The 26,149-nt window shown below is 43.0% G+C and overlaps 1 protein-coding gene across 2 annotated transcripts in view; it reads right to left on the bottom strand.

Annotated features, from left to right (window-relative positions):
- FAM228B (family with sequence similarity 228 member B) overlaps nucleotides 1–25,929 on the bottom strand; it is a 30,296-nt gene extending 4,367 nt beyond the window's left edge. The window contains exons 1-7 of one of the 2 annotated variants that reach the window (XM_084623848.1): nucleotides 25,799–25,929; nucleotides 24,401–24,514; nucleotides 22,507–22,620; nucleotides 15,075–15,179; nucleotides 13,071–13,187; nucleotides 8,019–8,093; nucleotides 6,618–6,815 (exon numbers count right to left, since the gene is read on the bottom strand). In XM_084623848.1, the coding sequence (XP_084479974.1) occupies nucleotides 6,618–6,815; nucleotides 8,019–8,093; nucleotides 13,071–13,187; nucleotides 15,075–15,179; nucleotides 22,507–22,620; nucleotides 24,401–24,514; nucleotides 25,799–25,885 (810 nt within the window). In that variant the 5' untranslated portion in view covers nucleotides 25,886–25,929. The remainder of the gene's footprint in view (nucleotides 1–6,617; nucleotides 6,816–8,018; nucleotides 8,094–13,070; nucleotides 13,188–15,074; nucleotides 15,180–22,506; nucleotides 22,621–24,400; nucleotides 24,515–25,798) is intronic. The other variant, XM_084623849.1, reaches the window with a different exon arrangement.
- Nucleotides 25,930–26,149: the final 220 nt, after the last annotated feature.

Below are 26,149 nucleotides of genomic sequence, written 5' to 3' on the forward strand. Positions count from 1 at the left end.
CCCACGTGGAAGCACAGGCATAGTTTATGACGTCTCTGCTACTCTCTAAAGCATTGGTGCACAAGCCCCTCCATGTCCCTGCCACGCTGTTGTGAAGTGCAGCAGAGCTCCCCTCCCCCCAGGCCTAACTCAGCAGTCCAGCCGGAGATGGAAGTGACATCCACTGCTGCTGAAGAGCTGAGAGGTTTGAAAAAATGGATACCGGCCTGGTGCAGCTGAGCAGACCCTTGTCTTCAGCCAACTGTGGCCTGATGGAAGCAGAGCTGCTTCTATCTTCGGGCCATGACTGGCCATGTCGCCATTCATCCGCTACCCATGGCTTTGGCTGTGGGACTGGCGGGAAGGGGGGAGGTGAAAGAGTGGGGAGTCAGAGGAAGGCTGGCTGGCGGGATGGGATGGGATGGGGGGAAGGAGAGGTGGAGATTGGAGAACCAATGGAGGGACAGGGAGAGGGGGAAATGTTGGCAGAGTCAGAGGGGGGAGGGAGGAGCAAAGCTGTGGGGAGAGAGCTGGCAGAGATCTGGGGAGAGGGAAAGACTGAGATGGGGGCACTTGGAAGGTCAGGGAGGGGAGAGACCGGAGGAAGAGAGGGGGAGGCTGGATGAAAGGGGGGAAGGGAGCGAGTGACTGATAGAAAGGAGGGAGAACAGAGGGATGGAACGGGCAAGAGGCAGGGACAAGTGGTGGGGGGGAAGAGGAGAGTGATAGAAGAGTGAAAGGGAAGGGAGGAAGCATGCGTGGGGTGCGAGAGGGCGGGGGAGCCTGGAGGAAGAAGTGGGAGAATGGAGGGAGATTGATGGAGATGGAGAGAGGCATCGGGTTGATGACAGAGGGGCAGTGAGGTGGGGCAGCAGGGGGGCCAGGAGAAGGGAAAGGCTAATGGCAGGGAGAGAAGGAGAAAAAGGCAGGAAGAAAGAAATGGACAAAAAGGGAGAAAACATCAGAACAAGAAAGCTTTAAGGTGAGCCAGCATCAGGGATTTTATCTACACCACAGAAATGTCTCAGTCCCTCAAAGTGATTCAAAAATGGACACAGTGAATGCAAATTAATGCCCCACTGCTCATACAGGGCCATGCACTCAGGTAACCAAGAATAGGGGATTTTAGAGGGTTCACAGCCACAGGTTGTAGAGTAGGGCTGAAGTCCCCAAATTCATGATACAAGAGGGGAGCTGGGCTTTTCACTGTGGAAAATGTGCCATGGATTCCCTGAGAACTAAAAGGAAGTGGTGAATTGGTGATACCAGCCGGCAGGGTCATGATATGTTGGCAGGTTATTTACATCATCTTAGCCAGAGCAATGGCTCAGGGGCCTCAGCTTTTCCACCACACTTGGTATTTCCCTTCCAAGGATCTCAGTGTTTTTACAAGACTCACACCCCCACAAGGTAAAGCAGGTTATATAAGCCTCACTCCACCCACCACAGCCAGGCAGCCCCCTCTATAGCACAGTTTATAGGCATGGAGAATACTATACATAGCTGAAACTGTAGGGTGGAATTGCCTCACTTGGAATCTGGCTAAGGCACACTAGCTTTTATGAAAAAGGCCATGGTATCTTTAACAATCACAAGTGGCCAGGGTCTCATTCAGCAGCATGGCAATGGAGCTATAAGGACTCAGCAAGAAGAGTGCCACCAACCAAGTAATAAACACCACTTCCTGCAGCACTTGGGTGTTCCGTGGAGGAGCCCCATCCAAGTAGTGACCCAGCCCAGTTTGTGAGATCCTACTGGATCACATTCTGAGGTTGGCTGGCTGCAGACCTGAATATCGTATCTGCAGTATATCCTGAACCCAGAGGTTCTGAATCCCATGCCTTCAGTGAAAAGTCTGACCAAGCCCTTCATCCTTCCAAAATAAATAAATGGAGTTCCATGCTGTTTACTGTGTGGGATGTTCTGATTAAACCGTAGAAACGGAGGTTCTGTTTGCTCTGTGTGGACTTTTAAAGCTTCCATGTCACTTTTCATATGTATCTCAAACTCTATGACCAAAGTTTCACTACTGTAGCACAGTGTGCCTATTGCCTACTGCTCTCACACCCAGCTGGCTGCATTACCATGATGCTGTATGGGTAGAGCTCCTAAAAAACTTGTTTCCTTTGACTGAAAAGACATTTTATAAGTGTAAATGATTATTTCACCAGTGGTAGATGAAGTGACTGTTCTAACTGTTTTGTGCATCCAAGTTACGTAGGAAGGATGACTGGAAGGAACCCCCTAGATCATAAATTCCAGTATCCTGCTGTACAAGCAACCCGGTCATTTAATCCTGTTCATAAACTTCTCAAGCTGTGTCTTAATACTCATTGTTTGCCCCCACTACCCCTATTGGGAGGCTGCACCAGAACCTTTCTCCTCTGATGGTTAGACACCTTCTTCTAATTTCCAGCCTAAGTTTACTCATGGCCAGTTTATATCTGTTTGTTCTTGTGTCAACACTTTCCTTTATCTTAAATAGGTCTTTAACCTCCCTGGCATTTACCCACTTGAAGTATTTATAGAGAGCAATCATATCCCCTCTGAGCCCTCATTTTGCTAGTCTAGATAAGCTAATCTCTTTTAGTCTCCTCTCATAAAGTATGTTCCCCATTCCCCTGATCATCCTAGGACTCCTTCTCTGCACCTATTTAAACTTATCTTTCTTGAACATGAGTGACCAGCCCTATACACATTATTCCAGATGAGAGTTTACCAATGCCTTGTACAATGCCATTAATATGGCTCTCTCTCTCTACTGGATTGCATTTTCCTTTCTTATGGCCACATTACGTTGGTGGCTCGTAGTCATCCTGTGACTGACTAATACACTCAGGTCTTTCTCTGCCTCTGTTGTTTCTAACTGATGAGGCCCCAATTTACAGCAGAAATTCTTATAGTCTCTAAATGCATTACATTGAACTTTGTACTTTTTAATTTCATCCCATTTCTATTACTCTGGTGATCTAGGTCATCCAATTCTTCCTGTACAATTTTGCAATACTCCTCTGTATTGACAATGCTTCCCAACTTTGTGGCATCAGCAAATTTCATTAGCGCACTCCTACTTCTTGTGCCAAGGTCATTAAAGCAAATATTAAACAAGATCGGTCTCAAGACCCACTGATGCTTGAGGAACTCTACTAGTAACCTCCCTCCGACCCAGTAGTTCTCCATGGCACGTGCACGTCTTGAATACTGCATGCAGATGTGGTTACCCATCTCAAAAATATATATTGGAATTGGAAAAGATTCAGAAAATTGCAACAAAAATGATTAGGGGTATGGAACAGCTTCCCTATTAGGAGAGATTAATAAAACTGGGACTTTTCATCTCGGAAAAGAGACTATTAAGGGGAGATATGATAGAGGTCTATAAAATGATGACTGGTGTGGAGAAAGTAAAAAAGAAAGTGTTATTTATTCCTTCTCATAACACAAGAACTAGGGGTCACCAAATGAAATAAATAGGCAGCAGGTTTAAAACAAACAAAAGGAAGTATTTTTTCACACAACTCACAGTCAGTCTGTGGAAGTTGCCAGAGGATGTTGTGAAGGCCAAGACAGGGTTCAAAAAAGAACTAGATGAGTTCATGGAGGATAGGTCCATCAATGGCTATTAGCCACGATGGGCAGGGATGGTGTCCCTAGTCTCTGTTTGCCAGAGGCTGGGAATGGGTGACAGAGGATGGATCACTTGATGATTACCTGTTCTATTCATTCCCTCCGGGGCTCCTGGCATTGGCCACTGTCGGAAGACAGGATATTGGGCTAGATGGTCTCCTTTCAGCCCAACCCATTGTTACCTCATTTTAGCCAGTTCCTTACCCATGTAGTATGCATCAAATGCTCTCCTGAAGACCAGACAGATTAGAGCTACTGCATGTCCTTGCTCTTTTAAAATAATTTATCTTACACAAGAAAGATATCTAGTTAGTGTGCACATCCTATCTTTGGGAAAACCATGTTGAATTTTATTCCATTTACCTCCATATCTTTAATTACTCTTTCCTTCAGAATTTGTTCCAAAACCTTGCATACTTATTAAGGTCAGACTAACTGGTCTATAGTTGACAATTTTCCCTTTTCGCCCTTTCTTTAATATAAGTATTACATATGCTATTCTCCAGTCATATGGTACCATCCCAGATTTGATAGGTTTATTAAAAATCCTCGCTATCAGATTAGCAATCTCATGTGCCAGTTTTTTAAGTATTCTGGGATGGAGATTATCCAATTCCTCTGATATGAGCGCAGTAAACTCTTATGAGTTTTGCTTTCATCTCTCATGTGTTAATTTCCATTTCTATACACTTATTCCCATCAGCCATTCTACCTTATGGCTCTATATTATCATTTGGTGCCATATGTGTATTATCCTTAATCTCCACCCTATCCTCGCTGCACAGAGGCCCCATTTCTTCCTCTCTTGTTCTCTTTTCATTTCTATGTCCGAAGAATCTTTCATTATTTGTATTAATTCCTTTAGCAAGCTCTAACTCAGCTTGCTTTTTGGCTATTCTCACTTTATCCCTACACTTTGATCAGCAAGACATAAGTTTCTTTTTTGATCAATCCTGTCTTCATTCTTTTTAGGGTCTTTGCTTACTCTTAATATCCTTTTTGAGGTGATTACTCATCCAGTTAGGTCTGGAGTGCTGCCCTACATGTTTTTTCCCCTTGCTTGGAACTCAAATTCCAAATAGTTTTTGCACCTTTGACTTTAAGAAAGTCCAAGCCTTCTCCATATTTAAATCCTGAGCTCTTCAGTCCAGTTGACTTTACTAATTATGTTTCTTAAAGTCTCCTGAGAAACCTTAGTTACTGACCTGTTTTTGATGATCCTTCCTTTTAATTTAAACTGACTTAATTTGTGATCACTTGATCCAAGGTTATATTCTACAGCCAACTCTTCTATGATGTTCTCAGTACTTAACCAAAATTAAGTCTAAAACAGCATCACTTCTTGTTGGTTCAGTAACTGTTTGGTGAAGAAATCTGTCATTTACTACATTCAGTTCATGAACCACAGAATGAATTTAACAGTTTTCTGTTAAGAGACACTAAAGTGTAACTGAGTAACAGCCGTGTTAGTCTGTATTCGCAAAAAGAAAAGGAGTACTTGTGGCTCCTTAGAGACTAACCAATTTATTTGAGCATGAGCTTTCGTGAGCTACAGCTCACTTCATCGGATGCATACCGTGGAAACTGCAGCAGACTTTATACACACACAGAGATCATGAAACAATACCTCCTCCCACCCCACTGTCCTGCTGGTAATAGCTTATCTAAAGTGATCATCAAGTTGGGCCATTTCCTGCACAAATCCAGGTTCTCTCACCCTCCACCCCCCCACACACAAACTCACTATCCTGCTGGTAATAGCTCATCCAAAGTGACCACTCTCCCTACAATGTGTTTTCTCACCCTCCACCCCCCCACACACAAACTCACTCTCCTGCCTGTAGGGAGAGTGGTCACTTTGGATGAGCTATTACCAGCAGGATAGTGAGTTTGTGTGTGTGTGTTTTTTGGAAGGGGGTGAGGGGGTGAGAGAACCTGGATTTGTGCAGGAAATGGTCCACCTTGATTATCATGCACATTGTGTAGAGAGTTGTCACTTTGGATGGGCTATTACCAGCAGGAGAGTGAGTTTGTGTGTGTGGGGGTGGAGGGTGAGAAAACCTGGATTTGTGCTGGAAATGGCCCAACTTGATGATCACTTTAGATAAGCTATTACCAGCAGGACAGTGGGGTGGGAGGAGGTATTGTTTCATGATCTCTGTGTGTATATAAAGTCTGCTGCAGTTTCCACGGTATGCATCCGATGAAGTGAGCTGTAGCTCACGAAAGCTCATGCTCAAATAAATTGGTTAGTCTCTAAGGTGCCACAAGTACTCCTTTTCTTAAAGTGTAACTCTCCCAGCAGCTATCCTGTGTGTTCAAAGCGCCCACTAGCAGTGTCAAATTTACAAAAGAATTATATTTTCTACCCTGAGCATAATTAGTTTTGAGTATTAAGCCATTCGAAACAAGGCACCTAAGTCACTGAGTGTTTTTAAAGCCCTGTGCAACCCTAAAGTAATTGGTAATGTCACTCTATCTATCTATAATTAAGATATTACATTGGCACTGCCTCAGCCTGTGGTCCTACTGCTTCGCAGAACAGACAGAGCACAGAAGTGAGTGCTTCCCCACGCTGCTCTGACAATATGCTGCAAAACCACCCTGGAAAAAACTCTGGAGGGGTGAGAGTATAGTTCAGTCTCTGTTGACCCATTCAGTCCTTGACCTCTTCTGGGGAGGATTGTTTAGCACATGGTTTTCACGCTAAACATTTCACACCCCACTAAGCAAAACCCACCATTTTCTCATTACAGCAAATCCAGTTTGGAATCATTTCATATGTATCTGGTACACTGGACAATCCAATCATTCAGATTTTTTTTACCATATTACCTTAATACAATAGTGATTAGTTTAAACCACAATTATGTTGTTAGCAAGAAAAAAAGATCAGTTACAAACAAGACTAATGCAGATCCCCAGGGTGTGCCACAGTGCGTCAGCAATGGGTGGTTTTGCCGGCAACCCTCAATGTGCAACCCATACACTGATAAAATCATTATGGATACCTTCTTATTACTGTAGTTTAAATATAGAGAGAGCTGCTTTCGTTTCCTTTCCTCTATTTCTTCACTTGACTGGCTGTCAACTTTGTCCTCAATTTTCTGCAGCAACGGCTCTGAAACACACTCCAGCCATTTCTTGTACTGGATCTCCTTCTTTCTCAGCTCTAAGAAATCTCTGTGTTTCAAATACTTGTCCACCTCCTACATGACAGAGAGGCAGAGGATATTAATGTATTTAGGTAACCTAGTAAGCACTCATCTTTCAGAGCTATCGGAAGTCTATACAGAAAACAGAATCCAAATGTGGTGGGATGAATGGAAGGGTAGGTGGAAATGGGCAGTTAAGTGACCAAACAGAAAGACCCAATATAAATGTTGATCTTCTAAGCAAGGGACTGGTTGTAAGCCCATTTTTAGGGTCCCATCTTCAATGCAACCTCCTTTCAGAGGCCTGTGTGGTGGCCTAGCAAAAGGGGAAAAGGGTGGTGCTAAATAGGTTGTGAATCCATAGCAAATTCAGCATTAAGCAGAGCACTAATTTACCATAAACTTTTAATCTCTTTCCCAGAGCATCAGGCCACATGGCGTATGGGGCTGCAGGGCAACGTGAGGTGCAAGAGACTGTGATGTAGCACAGAAGGGAAAAGCCAGAAAATATGGGGGCAAGTGAATACAGAGAGAAGCGGTGGGGGACAGGTGAACTGTGGGCAGGGACATGGAAGAATGCCCAACCTGGATAGTTAGGGCTAGGGGATAAAATGTCAGCACCCAAATCCAAAGAGCTAGAATAGGGTGAGCTAAGTCCTCTCTGAGCAGTGAACAGGGAGGCCTGTATTTTTGTATGCTTATTTAAGGTTGAATCTGAAATGATCCCACACCCCAAAGGTGGAAAAATCAGAGGGCAGGTGAAAAACATCTCAAGGTTTTAAGCCAATCTTATGATTTGGGAGTCTAACTTGATTGTGGAATGCTAGGGATTGGCACCATAGGCAGCAGGAGCTATGAGTGACCAAGAGGACAGATAAATCTATAGCAGCAAAAATGAAAACCTGGCAGTCTATGGAGAAAGTAGCACAGAGGAAGACATGGGTCATAACATCAGAGCTCAGGTAGCTGTAGGTAAAATTACACATTTCTTCCAGTGAGGAAAGAAAGGCACAAGGACTCAACTAAAGATATGGGGTCTAAATTACAGTGATGAAAATCTATTTACTCTGATTCACACTGGAATATTTGAGAGAATTTAGCTCAAAGGTCACATATCTTGAGATAACTGGTCTTATGATATGACCGACAACTGACATTTTACCATCAACTGTTGATGGGCAGAGAAATTTTGACACCCACATGTTCTCTTGTGTAGTTATCACGATATAGTGAAAAGGACAAATATATATTCCTTACCTTTACAAAATAATTTTCTCTGTCCAAGATGGACTGGGTAGCAGCAATAATATCTTGGCCTTCATTAGATACTGCCTAACAAAATACCAGCAAAACTGGGAAGTAAAAATGCTGAATAAAAAAGAATCATTAGAATTAACTCTGAATTCAAAATAATAATGATCAGACTAAGTTCTCTGATCAGCAAAGATGGAAGGGCTGATGGCACTCTTAGGCATTGTGTTTAGATGCTCAGATGAGCATGGGAAGGAAAAGCAGATAAGAAAATAAAAGAGGAAAGATCGCATCAGTTCAAGTATGAGAAAAAAATATGGGAGAACTCCCTCCTGAGAAGAAAACCTCCTAGGAAGATTTAATCTTACGGTGCATTTCCTTTTTCTCTTCCTAGCTTATTAACCCATCTGTATTGTAAACCCCAAATATTTATTTACACAAAGTTCCCTCCATACCTCCCAACTAAACACCCCCATCCCTCAACTCAATCCACATCCTTGAAAATAAGAACAGGGAGGAGCTGTTATCACCACATTGTCAATTACAGCACACCATAAACTTTAAAAAAAAAAGTTTAAATTCCTAACCTTCAATTGAACTGATGTTCTCAATCTAGTTTTTAAATGAAGAGTTCCTAATCTAGTACCATAATCACTGCAAGTACCCTTATTAGCAGTCTCAGCACAGAGGCCAAGGAATGAACGCACAACAGAGACTGAACAAATCTCTCACTCATAGAAGTGGTCCCTTCAGAGCATGGTTGAGGCACACAGGCGAGGAAGCTATGGGATAGACAGAGGACCGGTCTCCAGGACTGTCAATCCATCACCTTTTACAGTACTGAATTAATTTAAAAAAAGAAAACAACTCTACATTTTACAGGAAAGATTCTAACAGCAAACTTCAAACTTCACCTTTAAAATCGACAATAAATGTTTCGCATTTCAGTGAACTTGTCAGTTTCAGACCCAAACTGCACAGGGTACTGTGTGTAAGAGCCAGAGAGGAGGTAAAGAGCTAAAGGCTGGCCTACATTGGACAAGTTGCCTCAGTGTAATTAACTCAACTTAAAATCAATTCAATTTCATTGATGCAAACTGCTAGTGTAGATACACACAAACTGATTGAAATCTCACTTACATAGGCTTAGCTTAAACCAACCTACCTACGGCTTACATTAACCTGATATATGCAAGGTTTAAACTAGTTTAAGTGTATTTACATTAAGGGTTTGCACCAGTATAACCTGATCAATTTTAAATCATTGTAGTTACACCAGGACAACACTTTGAGTGTAGACCAAAGCCAGAGAGAGGCTGAAATGTTATTCTTCACTCACCTTGCTGCCTTTCATGGCTACTGCAGATGATTTCACAAACCAACTCTATTGCAATCCTTATGCACCATTTAAGAATGAAGTTTTAGTGTTAATTTAGAATTTTCTGGGTAATGTTGGTTTACATCTCATGTGCTGATGGTACCACATCATTGATGGAACACAGCTGAGGTGTTTGGAGCTGGCCTATGCAAGTAAAGAAAGAGCCTCCCACCTTCCATGATTCTTCAAAGTTCTATATTATTTTATATCCCAATGTGTATAAATCTGTTTCTTTATTTTTAACTTTGAAAAACCACACTATGTTGTTTAAAAAGACATCTGCCTCAGCTCTGTAGACTGGTTTCATGCTTCAGCAGGGTTCTCTTACTGATGTGATATCAGCAGAACAATGCATGGAGCAGGAGCCAGAGCCAGGGAGCAGAAAGTACAGGCAACCAAAGAAGGAGAACTCTGTATTTCATAATAAGCTGAATGGCCCATTTACCTTGGTTATTTGGGACATTCAGTATGTTACACTAAACCTGATAGACCTGTATTATATAACTGCAGGCCACCTTTAATAATATCTTACAGTGCTCTTCTCAATTCAAATACCAATTCTATCCATATAGCATCATTAAAATGAAGCTACCTCTGGTGTGGAGGGTAGCAACTAACACTCACACTGTACAACAGTAAAGGGATGGAAAATGTTGCCCGAGGATGACAGACTTCTCTTACAAAAACTCCTGTCTCATATAAAAAAAATGCCTAATCAAAGCAGACAAGACCCCAGTTGTTAAGGTCTTATCCAAAACACCCACACACAGGAGACTACATGGAACTGAATGGATCTATCACAGGATGATGATGTGGCCAAGTGAATCCTGCTGAGCCTCAGGCTGCAGGGAACCATTTCAAACTAGATGCTTTGACTATGTAAAAAGAAAAGGAGGACTTGTGGCACCTTAGAGACTAACCAATTTATTAGAGCATGAGCTTTCGTGAGCTACAGCTCACTTCCTCAGATGCATATCGTGGAAACTGCAGCAGGCTTTATATATACACAGAGAATATGAAACAATACCTATTCCCACCCCACTGTCCTGCTGGTAATAGCTTATCTAAAGTGATTTCCAGCACAAATCCAGGTTTTCTCACCCTCCACCCCGCCACACAAATTCACTCTCCTGCTGGTGATAGCCCATCCAAAGTGACAACTCTTTACACAATGTGCATGACAATCAAGCTGGGCTATTTCCTGCATAAATCCAGGTTCTCACATCCCCCCCACCCCCATACACACACAAACTCACTCTCCTGCTGGTAATAGCTCATCCAAACTGACCACTCTTCAAGTTAAAATCCAAGTTAAACCAGAACATCTGGGGGGGGGTAGGAAAAAACAAGAGGAAACAGGCTACCTTGCATAATGACTTAGCCACTCCAAGTCTCTATTTAAGCCTAAATTAATAGTATCCAATTTGCAAATGAATCCATAAACCTGGAAATCCTGGGCGCCCCATCATCTCAGGCATTGGCACCCTGACAGCAGGATTGTCTGGCTATGTAGACTCCCTCCTCAGGCCCTACGCTACCAGCACTCCCAGCTACCTTCGAGACACCACTGACTTCCTGAGGAAACTACAATCCATCGGTGATCTTCCTGATAACACCATCCTGGCCACTATGGATGTAGAAGCCCTCTACACCAACATTTCACACAAAGATGGACTACAAGCCGTCAAGAACACTATCCCCGATAATGTCACGGCTAACCTGGTGGCTGAACTTTGTCCCCAAATGTGAAGTAGTTATGGGTAAGGACAAAGTCACAATGTATACCTTCAGATCAGCGGCACTGCTATGGGTACCCGCATGGCCCCACAGTATGCCAACATTTTTATGGCTGATTTAGAACAACGCTTCCTCAGCTCTCGTCCCCTAAAGCCCCTACTCTACTTGCGCTATATTGATGACATCTTCATCATCTGGACCCATGGAAAAGAAGCCCTTGAGGAATTCCACCATGATTTCAACAATTTCCATCCCACCACCAACCTCAGCCTGGTCCAGTCCACACAAGAGATCCACTTCCTGGACACTACAGTGCTAATAAACAATGGTCACATAAACACCACCCTATACCGGAAACCTACTGACCGCTATTCCTACCTGCATGCCTCCAGCTTTCACCCTGACCACACCACACGATCCATCGTCTACAGCCAAGCTCTGCGATACAACCGCATTTGCTCCAACCCCTCAGACAGAGACAAACACCTACAAGATCTCTGTCAAGCTTTCTTACAACTACAATACCCACCTGCAGAAGTAAAGAAACAGATTGATAGAGCCAGAAGAGTTCCCAGAAGTTACCTACTACAGGACAGGCCTAACAAAGAAAATAACAGAACGCCACTAGCCGTCACCTTCAGCCCCCAACTAAAACCCCTCCAACGCATTATTAAGGATCTACAACCTATCCTAAAGGATGACCCAACACTCTCACAAATCTTGGGAGACAGGCCAGTCCTTGCCTACAGACAGCCCCGCAACCTGAAGCAAATACTCACCAACAACCACATACCACACAACAGAACCACTAACCCAGGAACTTATCCTTGCAACAAAGCCCGTTGCCAACTGTGCCCACATATCTATTCAGGGGACACCATCACAGGGCCTAATAACATCAGCCACACTATCAGAGGCTCGTTCACCTGCACATCCACCAATGTGATATATGCCATCATGTGCCAGCAATGCCCCTCTGCCATGTACATTGGTCAAACTGGACAGTCTCTACGTAAAAGAATAAATGGACACAAATCAGATGTCAAGAATTATAACATTCATAAACCAGTCGGAGAACACTTCAATCTCTCTGGTCACGCGATCACAGACATGAAGGTCGCTATCTTAAAACAAAAAAACTTCAAATCCAGACTCCAGCGAGAAACTGCTGAATTGGAATTCATTTGCAAATTGGATACTATTAATTTAGGCTTAAATAGAGACTTGGAGTGGCTAAGTCATTATGCAAGGTAGCCTGTTTCCTCTTGTTTTTTCCTACCCCCCCCCCCCCCAGATGTTCTGGTTTAACTTGGATTTTAACTTGAAGAGTGGTCAGTTTGGATGAGCTATTACCAGCAGGAGAGTGAGTTTGTGTGTGTATGGGGGTGGGGGGGATGTGAGAACCTGGATTTATGCAGGAAATAGCCCAGCTTGATTGTCATGCACATTGTGTAAAGAGTTGTCACTTTGGATGGGCTATCACCAGCAGGAGAGTGAATTTGTGTGGGGGGGTGGAGGGTGAGAAAACCTGGATTTGTGCTGGAAATCACTTTAGATAAGCTATTACCAGCAGGACAGTGGGGTGGGAATAGGTATTGTTTCATATTCTCTGTGTATATATAAAGCCTGCTGCAGTTTCCACGATATGCATCTGAGGAAGTGAGCTGTAGCTCACGAAAGCTCATGCTCTAATAAATTGGTTAGTCTCTAAGGTGCCACAAGTCCTCCTTTTCTTTTTGCGAATCCAGACTAACGGCTGTTACTCTGAAACTTGACTATGTAAGTTACCTTTCCACCCCAAAACACGTCTCACTTGGTAACTTTTTGTTACTCTTCCCAAAGGTGGCAAACCACTAGGTATTGTCCACACAGCCGAAATTTTACAGGACATTGCACTTAATTACCTTTTCCTCATCCCTGCAAAAATACAGCTTCTGTCCTACCTGCACTTGAGAAAAACGCTTCTGCGTTAACCAATCTTCGCAAGCTTTTTTCCTCTCAGAAGCACTTCTGACAAAAGTTCGTGGGGATCTGCTCCTAGCCAGGGATGAGGTGGCCCTCTGCAAAGATTTAACAGAAGGAAAAAGTCTGCATACAGAGCAGTTTTGGTTTACAAAAATCACACCGCTCATCCTTCCACCTAGGTACCAAACTCAAATTCCTCTACAACCTGGGGCATAACTATAGCACCTTTCACCCCAAAGAATCCCAATGTGCCTTACACACTTCACTAACCATAGCTGTGCAAAGAGTCTTGCAGCACCAGTTTAGCAATGCACAGCAATGGTTTAGGACAGGAAGTTTCGAATACCTTATCAAGCAGAAACAGCCGCAAATGGAGTTAGGCAGAATTTTATTACCCAAACTGGAATCTGGCAGGACCCCAAGGCTAACACCCCTATTCCAGCAGAAATGGCCACGGCATATTTAATGTCCATACAGGGCTGGGTCTTTGGTTTTACATCTCTTCCAACAGCACAGTGTCCCCAACACCAAGCCAAGGTGCTGGTTCATCTGGAAGACTCAGTTAACAATACCACTGTCTGCAGCATGCTGGGCCAAATACATTCCTGCTCTAGGTTTTCCTTGGAGTTCTCCCATCCAAGTATTGACTAGGTGCATCCCAGATATCCCACAAGACAAGATGCTAAGGCTGCAGATGTAACTGGAGAAACCCTTCTGTTGATTGGCAATGAGCATGAAGATAGTACTACCATGCTGGCTAGGATCTGGGAGCTGCTTAAACTACTCCCTGGGCAGGAGAGGGAGCACATTTGTTGCCTTCAGTGCAGGTAATGCAGTAGGACTCAGCCAATGGGGAAATGGATAGGGAGGATAGCTCATTAAGAGAGAAAATAAAAAGCATGAGGCTCTTGTAAATCAGGCTCTTGGGAAACATTAGTATCTCTCCAAGACCAAAACAATGGACAAGCCTTTGGCTGCCGAAGCTGTAAATACTTTAATCTTAGCGACTATGGCTGCAATGAAGACTCATTACAATAAGAGCTGAGGGTACTCAGCAGTTTTGAAACACAGGCTTACGAAGATCTTGACCAAGATTCATATAATCCCAGTTAGTTAGTTTACTGCGTCCATTCCCAATGTACCATTCAAGATCAGATCAGACGGTAGCAAACAGTCTCCATTGTTTTGTCCAGTTTAAGTTAATAGATTCATGCAGCAGAGCTGCCACCATTTCTCTTGGGAGACTACTGATGGCCCAGAAGACATCACTTTTAGGAAACATGTCCTGATAGTCTACATTTTATCTTGACTCAGGTTCACCCCTTTATTCCGAGTTATGTCCCTCTACTGGGCCATCCTAAATCTCAGCATTTCCTCTTTCTCCTGGAGGTGAGATCCTCACCCCTACCCCTGCCCCTTTTGTACTGGTGAAAGGGTTAGAACAGCGCAAGGGAGTCCTAAAGCTGCCAGTTCTGCTGGGAGAGGATCCCCCAGCACAGGAACTGCTGAAGACAGCTGTAACTCTACTACCAAGAATCCCATCACAAGCTCTAGAGTAGGGGATGTGCTGGGGATAGGAGAGGTGTGCCAGGGCAGGACTAAGGACAGAAGGGACATATCAAGGATGGGGCTTCAGGCCAGAGCTACTGCAGAGATTCCAAGCAGGGCTACAGCTCATAGGGCAGCTACAGGGTGGCTGGCATAACTGAAACAGGCCCCGGAGCTGCCTATGGTATGCCAAGGACAGTTTCTGCTCATGGAACAGACCAGGATTGCTCCCACTCCCTCTGGATTGCAAAGTTCTGTGCTGGCCTCTACAAGTCTGCGCCTGTTAGAATCTCACCCTTAGTATTTATAGTCTTCAAAAGCCATGTAAATGTAAAAACTCCTGGCATACCCCATTACAGATATTGGTTTCACATGCCACATTCTAGGGCTTAGCGGGGTGAAAACTATGGCTGAAGAAATGAATTGTCACCCACCTGTTCTGGAGTCTGCAGGTCATACTCTGTCTGGGACCTTGGACATTTCAGCTTTAGTAGCCAGCGGTTGTCTGAACCACGCATGTTAGGTGCTCCTGAACAGGGCTGGAAACAGCATTAAAACAATTGAAAACGAGTCAAAAGCCACGGCACACACTGAAAGGGTAGTTTTCTTACAGTGCAGCCAGCCAAACTCCCCAAGAGTTTCTAAATGCTGCCAGAACATTTACCTACGTGTGCATATCACAACAAATCAAACTGAAGAAGATGAAAAATGTCAGTTTTACAGTCAGATGCTCCCTGTGATACTGTCTATCGTAACGTTCAGAACAAATGAGTATGTTAATTTTGTATTATCGGACAAAGTTGTTTCAGTATATGCCGCAATGTTTGTCACAACGTCAGCTCTGAAGATATCTTTGATTTATTAAATTCTACCACCTTACTTTTACAGTTGTATGATGTTCCTGAGCACTATTAAACCTCTGTGTGCTCCACCTTAGAAATGGCCACATTTTAGTGCTTGGTGAAGTTATTTCTGAATGCAGAAAACTAACATTAAAGCAACACTGAAGTTGTGAGATCAATCCAGGAAATTCCAAATTGTGTATCTTGTCTATTTTATGGCACACATTACTAAGAAAGAGTAATACATTAAGGTTTATACATAACAACGGAAACAGGATGTCCACCACAGTGCAGAAGGTCTCTATAGGGCCCTCTGTACTGTGTTAGCACCTTAAATTCATTGAACAGGTGAGGCCATATATTATGCATTGTTTTCTGGAAAATGGAAGCTGAGCCACTGAAAGCATCCCTGATTTTTTCTCATCTGTTGCCCTTATTCCATGTTCCTCTTCTGAAACCTGACTATCCTCTGGTGTCTGGGTAAACGCAGTGCCAAAATAACGTCTATTTCTATAGAAGTACTGGTCATTAGTTTTACCCCAGTTTCTTTAGCCCAGGGAAGAGATTTCCATTTTTCAAAGGCTTCTACCACCAGCTGGTTGAAGGACTTTCCAAAGAGTCTCCCACTGGAGTACTGGAACAAGGCTACATACATTTTGCTTAGATGTCTGCCTTCCATGGAAGCAGGGAATTGATGGAAGACTCGAAGACAAAGGCGGAAGCCACGAGTTTCCTCTAAAGGGCTCGTTGTCCTGCCCAGGACTTCAGCTACATCACCTAATCTTTGAGTGACTTCACTATAAACATAAGAATGGCCATTCTGGGTCTGACCAAAGGTCCGTCTAGCCCAGTATCCTGTCTTCCTACAGTGCCCAATCTCAGGTGCCCCCAGAGAGAATGAGCAGAACAGGTAATCATCAAGTGATCCATCCCGTCGCCCATTCCCAGCTTCTGGCAAACAGAGGCTAGGAACACCATCCCTGCCCATCCTGGCTAATAGCCATTGATGGACCTATCCTCCATGAACTTATCTAGTTCTTTTTAAACCCTATTATAGTCTTGGCCTTCAACTTCCTCTGGCAAGTAGTTCCACAGGTTGACTGTGTGTTGTGTGATAAAAATACTTCCTTTTGTTTGTTTTAAACCTGCTGTCTATTAATTTCATTTGCTGACCCTTAGTTCTTGTGTTATGAGAAGGAGTAAATAACACTTCCTTATTTACTTTCTCCATACCAGTCATGATTTTATAGATCTCTATCATATCTCCATTTAGTCGTCCCTTTTCCAAGCTGAAAAGTTCCAGTCTTATTAATCTCTCCTAATATGGAAGCTTTTCCTTACCCCTCATCATTTTTGTTACTCTTTTCTGAACCTTTTCCAATTCCAATATACCTTTTTTGAGATGAGGTGACTACATCTGCACACAGTATTCAAGATATAGACATACCATGGATTTATATAGAGGCGATATGATATTTTCTGTTTTATTATCTATCCCTTTCTTAATGATTCCCAACATTCTGTTAGCTTTTTTGACTGCTGCTGCACACTGATATGCTTCAGGTTCAAATATTTGTCCTTGCTTTCAAAGTCCTACATTATGAAGCCCCAGCCTAAATCTCCAGCTTGGTCTCTTTTCACGCGCCTTGCTATCACTTCTCCACCAGTGGAACCTGCCTTGATACCCTTTTGTCTCCTCTCACAAATGCTTCCATCCCTTCTTCCATTTTGCCCTTTCTGCTTGGAACATTCTCCTCAAACCGATTTGCCTGGTCACCTTACTCCATTCATTCCTCTGTGCTGTTGAGGAGTATGGACACCTTAGGAAAGGAGAACATGAAGCTGGAGTGGAGGGAAACGATTCCACATGTGGAACCCTCCTTCCAGATGATGTCATTGGATCCTCTTGCAGTGAGGATATCCTGCTGGGGGAGAGTCCCCAGTTGTTAGGAACAGACATGTAATAATAATGGGAAATTCAATTATTAGAAATATAGGTAGTGCGGTTTGTGATGACCGGGAGAACCGCATCATGAATTGTCCATCAGGTGTAAAGGTTGCAGACCTCTCCAGACATCTAGATAGACTTATCTGCAGTGCAGAGGAGAAGCCGGTGGCTGTGGTATATGCAGGCACCAGTGACACAGGGAAAGGTAGGCAAGAGGTCTTGGAGGCCAAATTTAGACTGCTAGGTAAGAGATTAAAGTCTAGGACCTCCATGGTAGCATTCTCTGAAATGCTTCCATTCAATACACAGCAGCAGTTAGTACAGGCAGAACTGTAATGTCTCAATGAGTGGATGAGACAATGGTGTTTGGAGGAGGGATTTAGACTTATTAGGAACCAGGAAACCTTTTGTGAAAAGAGGAACCTACACAGAAAGAGTGGGCTTCTCCTAAACCAAAATGGAATCAGATTCCTGGCATGTAAAATTAAAAAGGTCATAGAGGAATTTTTAACTAAGGGCTGAGGGAAAGCCGACAGGTGCAGAGGAACACACAGTTCAGACAGACATCCCACAGGGAAGAATTTATTAAAGGGGATACTCTTTATTCTAGTAAGGAGGAGAGGATAGAAGCTGATAAAGTACAGGCAGGAACTGAAAAGAAACAGTCAAAGGAAAGAGTCCCATTCAATTACATCACATGAAGGCGGACAACTAAATATTGACAAATTTTGTAAGTGCTTCTATACAAATGCTAGAAGACTAAATACTAAGATGGGTGAACTTGAAAGCCTGGTATTAAATGAGGGTATTGATATAATAAGCATCACAGAAACTTGGTGAAATGATGATAGTCAAAAAAACAAAGTAATAGCAGAGTACAAAATATTTAGGAATGACAGAGTAGGTCATGCTGGTGGGGGAGTGGCACTATAAGTGAAGGAAAGCATAGAGTCAAATATAGTAAAAAATCTTAAATGAATCTAACAGTACCATAGAATCTCTATGGGTAGAAATTCCATGCTTGAATAATAAGAGAATAGCAGCAGGAATATACTATCAACCACCTGACCAGGAGGATAATAATGACTGTGAAATGCACAGGGAGATTAGAATGGCTACAAAAACAGAGAGCCCAATAATAATGGGGGATTCGACTGTCCACATATTGACTGGGAACATGTCACCTCAGAATGGGATGCAGAGATAAAATTTCTAGACACCATTAATGATGGCTTCTTGGAGCAGCTAGTCCCGGAAACCACAAGGGGAGAGGCAAATACTGATTTAGGGCTAATCTGCACTACTGTGCTACATGAGCACGGCGCTGCTGCAGCACATCTAGTGAAGACGTGCTATGCCAACAGGAAAACACTCTCCTGGCAGCATAATTACTCCACCTCATTGAGAGGCGGAAGCTCTCCCACCGACATAGCGCTGTGTAGACACTGTGTTAAGTCGATTTAATTTACGTCACTCAGGGGCGTGGCTTTTTCACATCAACTTAAGCAGTAGTTTGCAGACAAGCCCTCAGTCCTAAGTGGCGCAAAGGAACTGGTCCAAGAGATGAATATAGCTGAACCACTCAGTAATAGCGACCATAATGTAATTAAATTTAACATCCTTGTAGGGGGGGAAATACCAAAGAAGTCCTCCTTTTTGAAGTTAAATGCTATAGTGGTGAACTACACAAAAATGAGGAAGGTAGTGAAACAGAAACTGAAAGAAACAGACACAAGAATTGAATGTCCGCAAGCTGCATAGAAACTTGTTCAAAATACCATAATAGTGTATGTATACACTATATTGTATAGTGTAATAATGTATATCCCCCACCAAAAAAACCCAGTAAGAAGACCAAAAAAAGCCACGATGGCTAAAAAGCATAGTAAAAGAGGCAGTTAGAGATAAAAAGGCATCATTTAAAAATTGGAAGTCAAATCCTACTGAGGAAAATAGAAATTCTGGCAAGTCAAGTGTAAAAGTACAATTAGGCAGGCCAAAAAAGAATTTGAACAGCAACTAGCTAAAGACACAAAACCTACCAGCAAATGTTTTTAAGCACAACAGAAGCAGGAAGCCTGACAAACAATCAGAGCGCACACAGGACAACCAAGATGCTAAAGGACCCCAATGGATGACAAGGGCGTTGTGGAAAGCTAAATGAACTATATGCACCTGTCTGCACTGCAGAGGACTTGAGGAGATTCCCACACCTGAGCCATCCTTTTTAGGTGACAAATCTGAAGAACAGTCTCAGATTAAGGTGTCAATACAGGAAGTTCAGGAACAAATTGATAAATTAAAAAAGTAATAAGTCACCAGAACCAGATGGTATTCATCCAAGAGTTCTGAAGGAACTCAAATATGAAATTGCAGAAGTACTAACTGTAGTCTGTAACCTATCACTTAAATCAGCCTTAAATACCAGATGACTGGAGGATACCTAATATAATGCTGATTTTTAAAAAAGGTTCCAGAGGCGATCCTGGCAATTACAGGCCAGTAAGTCTAACTTTACTACATGGCAAACTGCTTGAAACTATTGTAAAGAACAGAATTATCAGACACATAGATGAACAATACGCTGGGAAAGAATCAACATGGCTTTTGTAAAGGGAAATCATACCTCAACAATCTGTTAAGATTCTTTGACGGTGTCAACAAGCAAGTGGACAAGAGCGATGCAGTTGATATAGTGTACCGGAAGTTTCAGAAAGCCTTTGACAAGGTCCTATACCAAAGGCTCTTGAGCAACATAAGCAGTCATGAGATAAGGGGAAAGGTCCTCTCATGGATCAAGTAACTGGTTAAAAGATGGGACACAGCATAGGAATAAACAGTCAGTTTTCACAACGTAAAGAGCTGGGTCCCCCAAGGTTCTATACTAGGGCTAGTGCTATTCAACATATTCATAAATGATCTGGAAAAGGGGGTAAACAGTGAGGTAGCAAAATTTGCAGACAATACTAAGTTACTCAAGATAGTTAAGTCCAAAGCTGACTGTGAAAAATTACAGAGGGATCTCACAAAACTGGGTGACTGAGCACCAAAATGGCAGATGAAATTCAGTGTTGATAAGTGCAAAGTAATGCACATTGGAAAACACATTCCCAACTTACATACAAAATAATGGGTTCTAAATTAGCTGTTGCCACTCAAGAAAGAGATCTTGAGTCGTTGATAGTTCTCTGAAAACATCTGCTCAATATGCAGGAGCAGTCAAAAAAGTCAACAGAATGTTATGAACCATTAGGAAAGGGATAGATAGGTACTTCCTACAAACACATTTCACTATCCCCTCCCCTGAGTCACAGTTCAGAATCAAGAATGCATAGACTAGAGCAGAGATCTGCAACTGGTAGATTATGAAGCCTTGTAAAATAGGCTGCCATAACAGTGCTAGCCCCAGAGCAGATTTCTTTCTGCTGCCACCCCATAGCCTCTACAGAGACGTGGTGTGTTGGTAGTGCAGTCAGCTGTGCAGAGCCTGCTGGCAATGGATTCTCCCCTCAACTCTGGAACATTCTCCATTTGGTCCAACACAGCCTGAGTCTGCTGAGTTTCAGGGCACACTACAAGGGGTTGGACTACAGCAGTGGCTCTCAAACTTTTCATATTACTGTACTCCTTTCAGGAGTCTGATTTGTCTTGAGTACCCCCAAGTTTCACTGCATTTAAAATCTACTTGCTTATGAAATCAGGTATAAAAATTAAAAAGTGTCACAGCACACTATTACTGAAAAATTGCTTACTTTCTCATTTTTACTATATCATTATAAAATAAATCATTTGGCATATAAATATTGTATTTACATTTCAGGGTATAATATATAGAGCAGTTTAAATAATTCATTGTCTCTATGAAATTTTAGTTTGTACTGACTTTGCTAGTGCTTTTTATGTAGCCTGTTGTAAAACTAGGCAAATATCTAGATGAGTTGATGTACTCTCTGGAAGTCCTCTGCATACCCCCCAGGATATGCATACCCCTGGTGAGAACCACCGGAATGGAGGATGGTCTCTTCTGACCTTCAGCTCTGAGTCTATGAAAACACATTTATTCTCCCTGATTTTGGAAAGCAATAGATATTGTGGTGAATGTTTTTCAGGGTCTATTTTCTGTCTGATAATTGTTGGCTGGGAAAGTAGATGAAACTGAGGGTGTTGTGCAACATACTAATTGTGTATTGTGACGGGGCAAGGCCAGATAGCTATAGAAAAGTAGTGGGAGATAGATATATTAGCTCCAGGCTAAACAAATCCCTGGTACCAGGTTAAGTGAAATGGAAGCTGCTTCAGGTCAATTAAGACACCTGGGGCCAATTAAGAACTTTCCAGAAAGCAGGGAGAATGCTAGGTTGATTGGGACACCTGAAGCCAATCAGGGGCTGGCTGAAACTAGTTAAAAAGTCTCCCAGTCAGTCAGGTGGGTGTGCATGTCAGGAGCTGTGGGAGGAAGTTGTGGTGTTGGAGAGGCTGAGTAGTACACACCATTATCAGGCACAAGGAAGGAGGCCCTGAGGTAAGGATGAAGTGGAGCTTGAGGAAGTGAGGGCTGCTGTCAGGGGGAAGTAGCCCAGGGAATTGTACATGTCATGTTTCTAAAAGGTCAGCTACCATAGCTGATACTATTAAGGTCCCTAGGCTGGAGCTCCCTCCCCCTGCACCTTTGCCCCCTGATTAATCACTGAGACTGAGAGACAACAGAGACAGTGCAAGGAAGGATAACTTCTCCTCACCTCCCTTGCTGGCTTATGATGAAAATGGCTCAGCAGACTGTGACCCTTGTCCCTAGAGAAAGAAGGGTTACGTGGACGGTCACAGTGAGCCTCCGAGGCTAGTGAAATCCGCCAGGAAATGTAGGACCCACGGAGGCAAGGACAGAGCTTTGTCACAGTATGTAAATAACATCAAGGGCCCGCAGAAGGACTATGAAGCACTCTCATTATATATAAATGAGAAAAAAAAGCAAAGATTGATGGACATGCAGCTGGATGGAAGAATCATTACACCTGATATCATACAGGCTGATGAACTTAACTATTCCCTCTGAAAGAGAAAATATATCCCATGTACCTGCAAAGTAGTTGAGGGCTCCTGCATTAGCCAATCTTTTGAAGATTTTCTTTTGCACAGAGTACTTATTGTTCTGATCTTCTCGGACACTGATGGTGAGATTCCCTGGACAGGCTTAAAATGAGGAAAACACCTGAATATTATACAGTCCAATTTACACACACAAAAAATCACACTGGCCTCCCTTCCATATAATTACCTAAAGCAAAATAGCTTACAACAGGGACATAATAACAATCATGTAAGACTCCACCCAGTAATTGACAAGGAAAGGATGTTTGAGCATGGAAGAGAAGAGAGGTCTGTCCTTGTTGCATGGCTGGGTTCTTCTGTAGGAGAGACCAAAAGGGTCCAGCTGGGGATGATCCCTCATGAGAAAGGAGGATACACACGATGTGGCTTTAGGAAGTCAACCTACTGTAGGTATCTGCCTGTTACAAGGACCAGGAGAAAGGGATAAGCTTGTCTGCACAAGCTTTTCTAAACCTTAAAGACTCAGGTTTAGATGAAGTCTTAGTCCTCTCTTATACTTTTTCATTTGGACTCTGGCTATGAGAAGCCAACTTCTGGTGTTTGACATTAGCCATGGGCCTATTTGCCTGATATACTCACAGGTTTTTGAGTTTAGCAGGTTCTGGACTGGAGAATGTGATGCTGAACAGAGGCTAGATGAGGGTCTGTAAGGGCAGGCTGGAAAGAAACAGATCTGGAGGCCTGTGTTTACTTGAAACTATGAGAGAGCTTTCCTGATTTTAAGAATAAAATAAATATTTAACATCCATTTATTTTCACCTGGCAGGGAGAATCGTTTCATTCTCGAGAATGGCCAATGCTGCTTCTATGAGGCTCACGTACCGGTATAAAGGCTGAATGTAATGCTAAGTGTCTAGTCTAGACTATTCTGGTTAGCACAAGACCTGCAAAGTACACATATAGACCATTGATCAAGCAGGATAGAGACACCAGCTGGCTGGTCTTCCTGATGAGTACAGACAACAATGGAGTGGGCTGACTATGGCCTTACAGTTTTCTGGAAACTGTAGGGTAACACATAGTTAAAATCACTTAATCGGAGGGGAAAGGAGATGGATTTTCAACCTTACCCAGCTCAAGCAGGAGACAGAAGGAGCACATGAAACATTAAGCAAATTAATTAAACATTAAAAGTCAGGGCTCCCACACCTCTTCTCCCACCAAAAGAGATTCTCCTTTCCTATGCAGAATCCACTTGTTTGTATGGATCAGTGTACACCAATTTAAATCAACCCAGACCTAACCAACTATTTACCTTCTTGGCTTTTCCAGAAGTAGCTTTGGAGGATTTGCTGTAAATGACTGACAAACAGCTATTGGGATAAAGCTACATCCTTGCCTATCCATTAACAAGTGCTGTAAACTGGCATTTAATCATGGTTTTCAACATTAGAGCCCCAAGCACATACTTCCGAAGGGTGCACTATTGTGTTATCTCCACGGAAAATGCAATTGCTCATCTCACTTCCCTAGTTATGCGGGTAATTTTGCTGTTACTGTTCAACACAGTTCCAGAGAGAGGACAATTTCCCAGTCATATACCTTGTACAGACATATTGCTAGAAGTTGTTAATACCCTTACACTAAAGCTAAGCATTCTCTTTCTATTTTTCCTTTGGATTTTTTTTTTTGCGGCCTTTTTTAGTGGGTTTGGGCCACCAAAAAACAAGAAATAAGTTTGGGAATTCTTCAGTGCATTTTTTATTCCTTTCATGGGGAGGCCTAACAAATACTGCTCAGAAACTAGAGGGAGTCTTGATCCAGTAATTTCAGATATTCTGTACAGTCTCTTATTGTCCCGCACTTAGCTCTGACCTGTCAAGCCCTAGGGGTGCTGAAAGCAATTTCTTGAGCTGCTCACCTGTTCTGGAGTTTGCACATCATATATGCTTTGGGATCCTGGACAGTAAACCCTTAAGAGCCAGTCTTCATCCAAACTTCCCCTCCTTGCCTCTAGGGACGTTATTAAATCAGGCTGGAGACAACATTAAAATAAGCATGAGCAAATGAAACTAGAGTGTAGGGAGTAAGAGTTTAGTTTCCAATCACTGGACAAATCAGACTTGCTGTGATGGAAACGACCAAAGGGTTTCTAAATTCTGAAAGAATAATAATTATTGTCAACATGAATGAGATTTAAACAAATGTCAGTCTCACGGTTAGTTGCTGTCCCTGTAACCTCAAAATCAAATGAATTGCAATCAATCATGATGAATCATTACACATATTGAATCTATTTCCCCATGTTAAGTATCCTTACACCTTCTTGTCAACTGTATAAATGGGCCATCTTGATTATCACTACAAAAGGCTTTTTCTCCTGCTGATTATAGCTCATCTTAATTAATTAGCTTCTTACAGTTGGTATGGGTATTTCCACCTTTTCACGTTCTCTGTATACATATATACACACATCTTCTTACTTTATGTTTCATTCTATGCATCTGATGAAGTGGACTATAGCCCACAAAAGCTTACGCTCAAATAAATTTGTTAGTCTCTAAGGTGCCACAAGTACTCCTATTCTTTTTGCGGATACAGATTAACACGGCTGCTACTCTGAAACCAATCAATCATGATGTTTCTCAGGTCACTGTATCAGCCTGGAGATAATCTGACCTAACTAAAATTCCCTCCTATAATTACAATTGGTGTAGGCCTCCTATTTTACTCCTTGTCCTAAACGGTTGTATAGTGTTCTTGTGTTTCCTAAACTGCTCTGCCAACAGCAATATATCTAAGGATGGGTTTCTACATTTGCTAAATTTCTCTCTCCAGTAAATCACAACTTTCTTCTATAAAATCCTTGTCAGCTACAAATCCATTCATGGTCTCTGGCCAAAGGTGAATTTTCTTGGAACGTTTGACGAAAAATGGTTTAATAATTGCAATGAGTGTCAGAAAACTAGTATCCTTACCCATATACCTGCAAATAACACCTGCTCATACTAAAGCCTATAGGACTGTCTTTATGTGGCAGAGCAGGACATCACTGCCCCAGGGACTGGGGAAGGAAGGAAGGAAGGAAGGAAAGAAGGAATAGCTGCCTAGTCTTTGGGCACCAATACCACTCCCTCCTGCTCAAGAGAGGCAATGCCAGCAAGTGGTTAGAGCAGGGCATAGGACACCGAGAATCTATTTCCAGCTCTGATACTGGCTGGCTATGTGCAAATCGCTTCCACTCTCTGTGCCTCAGTTTTCCCATCTGTGTAATGGGGTGCTGGATCCTTGCGCCCCGAAGACCACGAGCCCAACTTACACATGCGGGGTCCTGCGGGACCAGCGATGGCCTGGGCACAGATGGGCCTCGCCCTTGCTTTGCAGCCATGCTGTCGCTGGCCTCCATGTCGCCTGGGCAAGCCTCCCCCCGCCCCGCCTGCGGGGAAGGTGTTACCCCCGCTGTGGGCCCGCCTCCTGCCCCAGGAGACAGCTAGGACGCCTCACCGACACAGCCTTCACTGAAGCCCTTCGCCAGGCAAAATAGTCCCATCTCCTCCCTTTAAACACCTGCAGGGCGGAGAGCAGGAACGAATTCCCTGATCCCACCGTCCCTGAATGAGGAGAAACAGCCTCACCCGGCCCGAGCTGAGAGCGGCGAGAGTCAGAGATT

The sequence above is a fragment of the Lepidochelys olivacea genome (genome assembly GCF_965140295.1).
Source record: "Lepidochelys olivacea isolate rLepOli2 genome assembly, chromosome: 3".
Lineage (NCBI taxonomy): Eukaryota > Metazoa > Chordata > Testudines > Cheloniidae > Lepidochelys > Lepidochelys olivacea.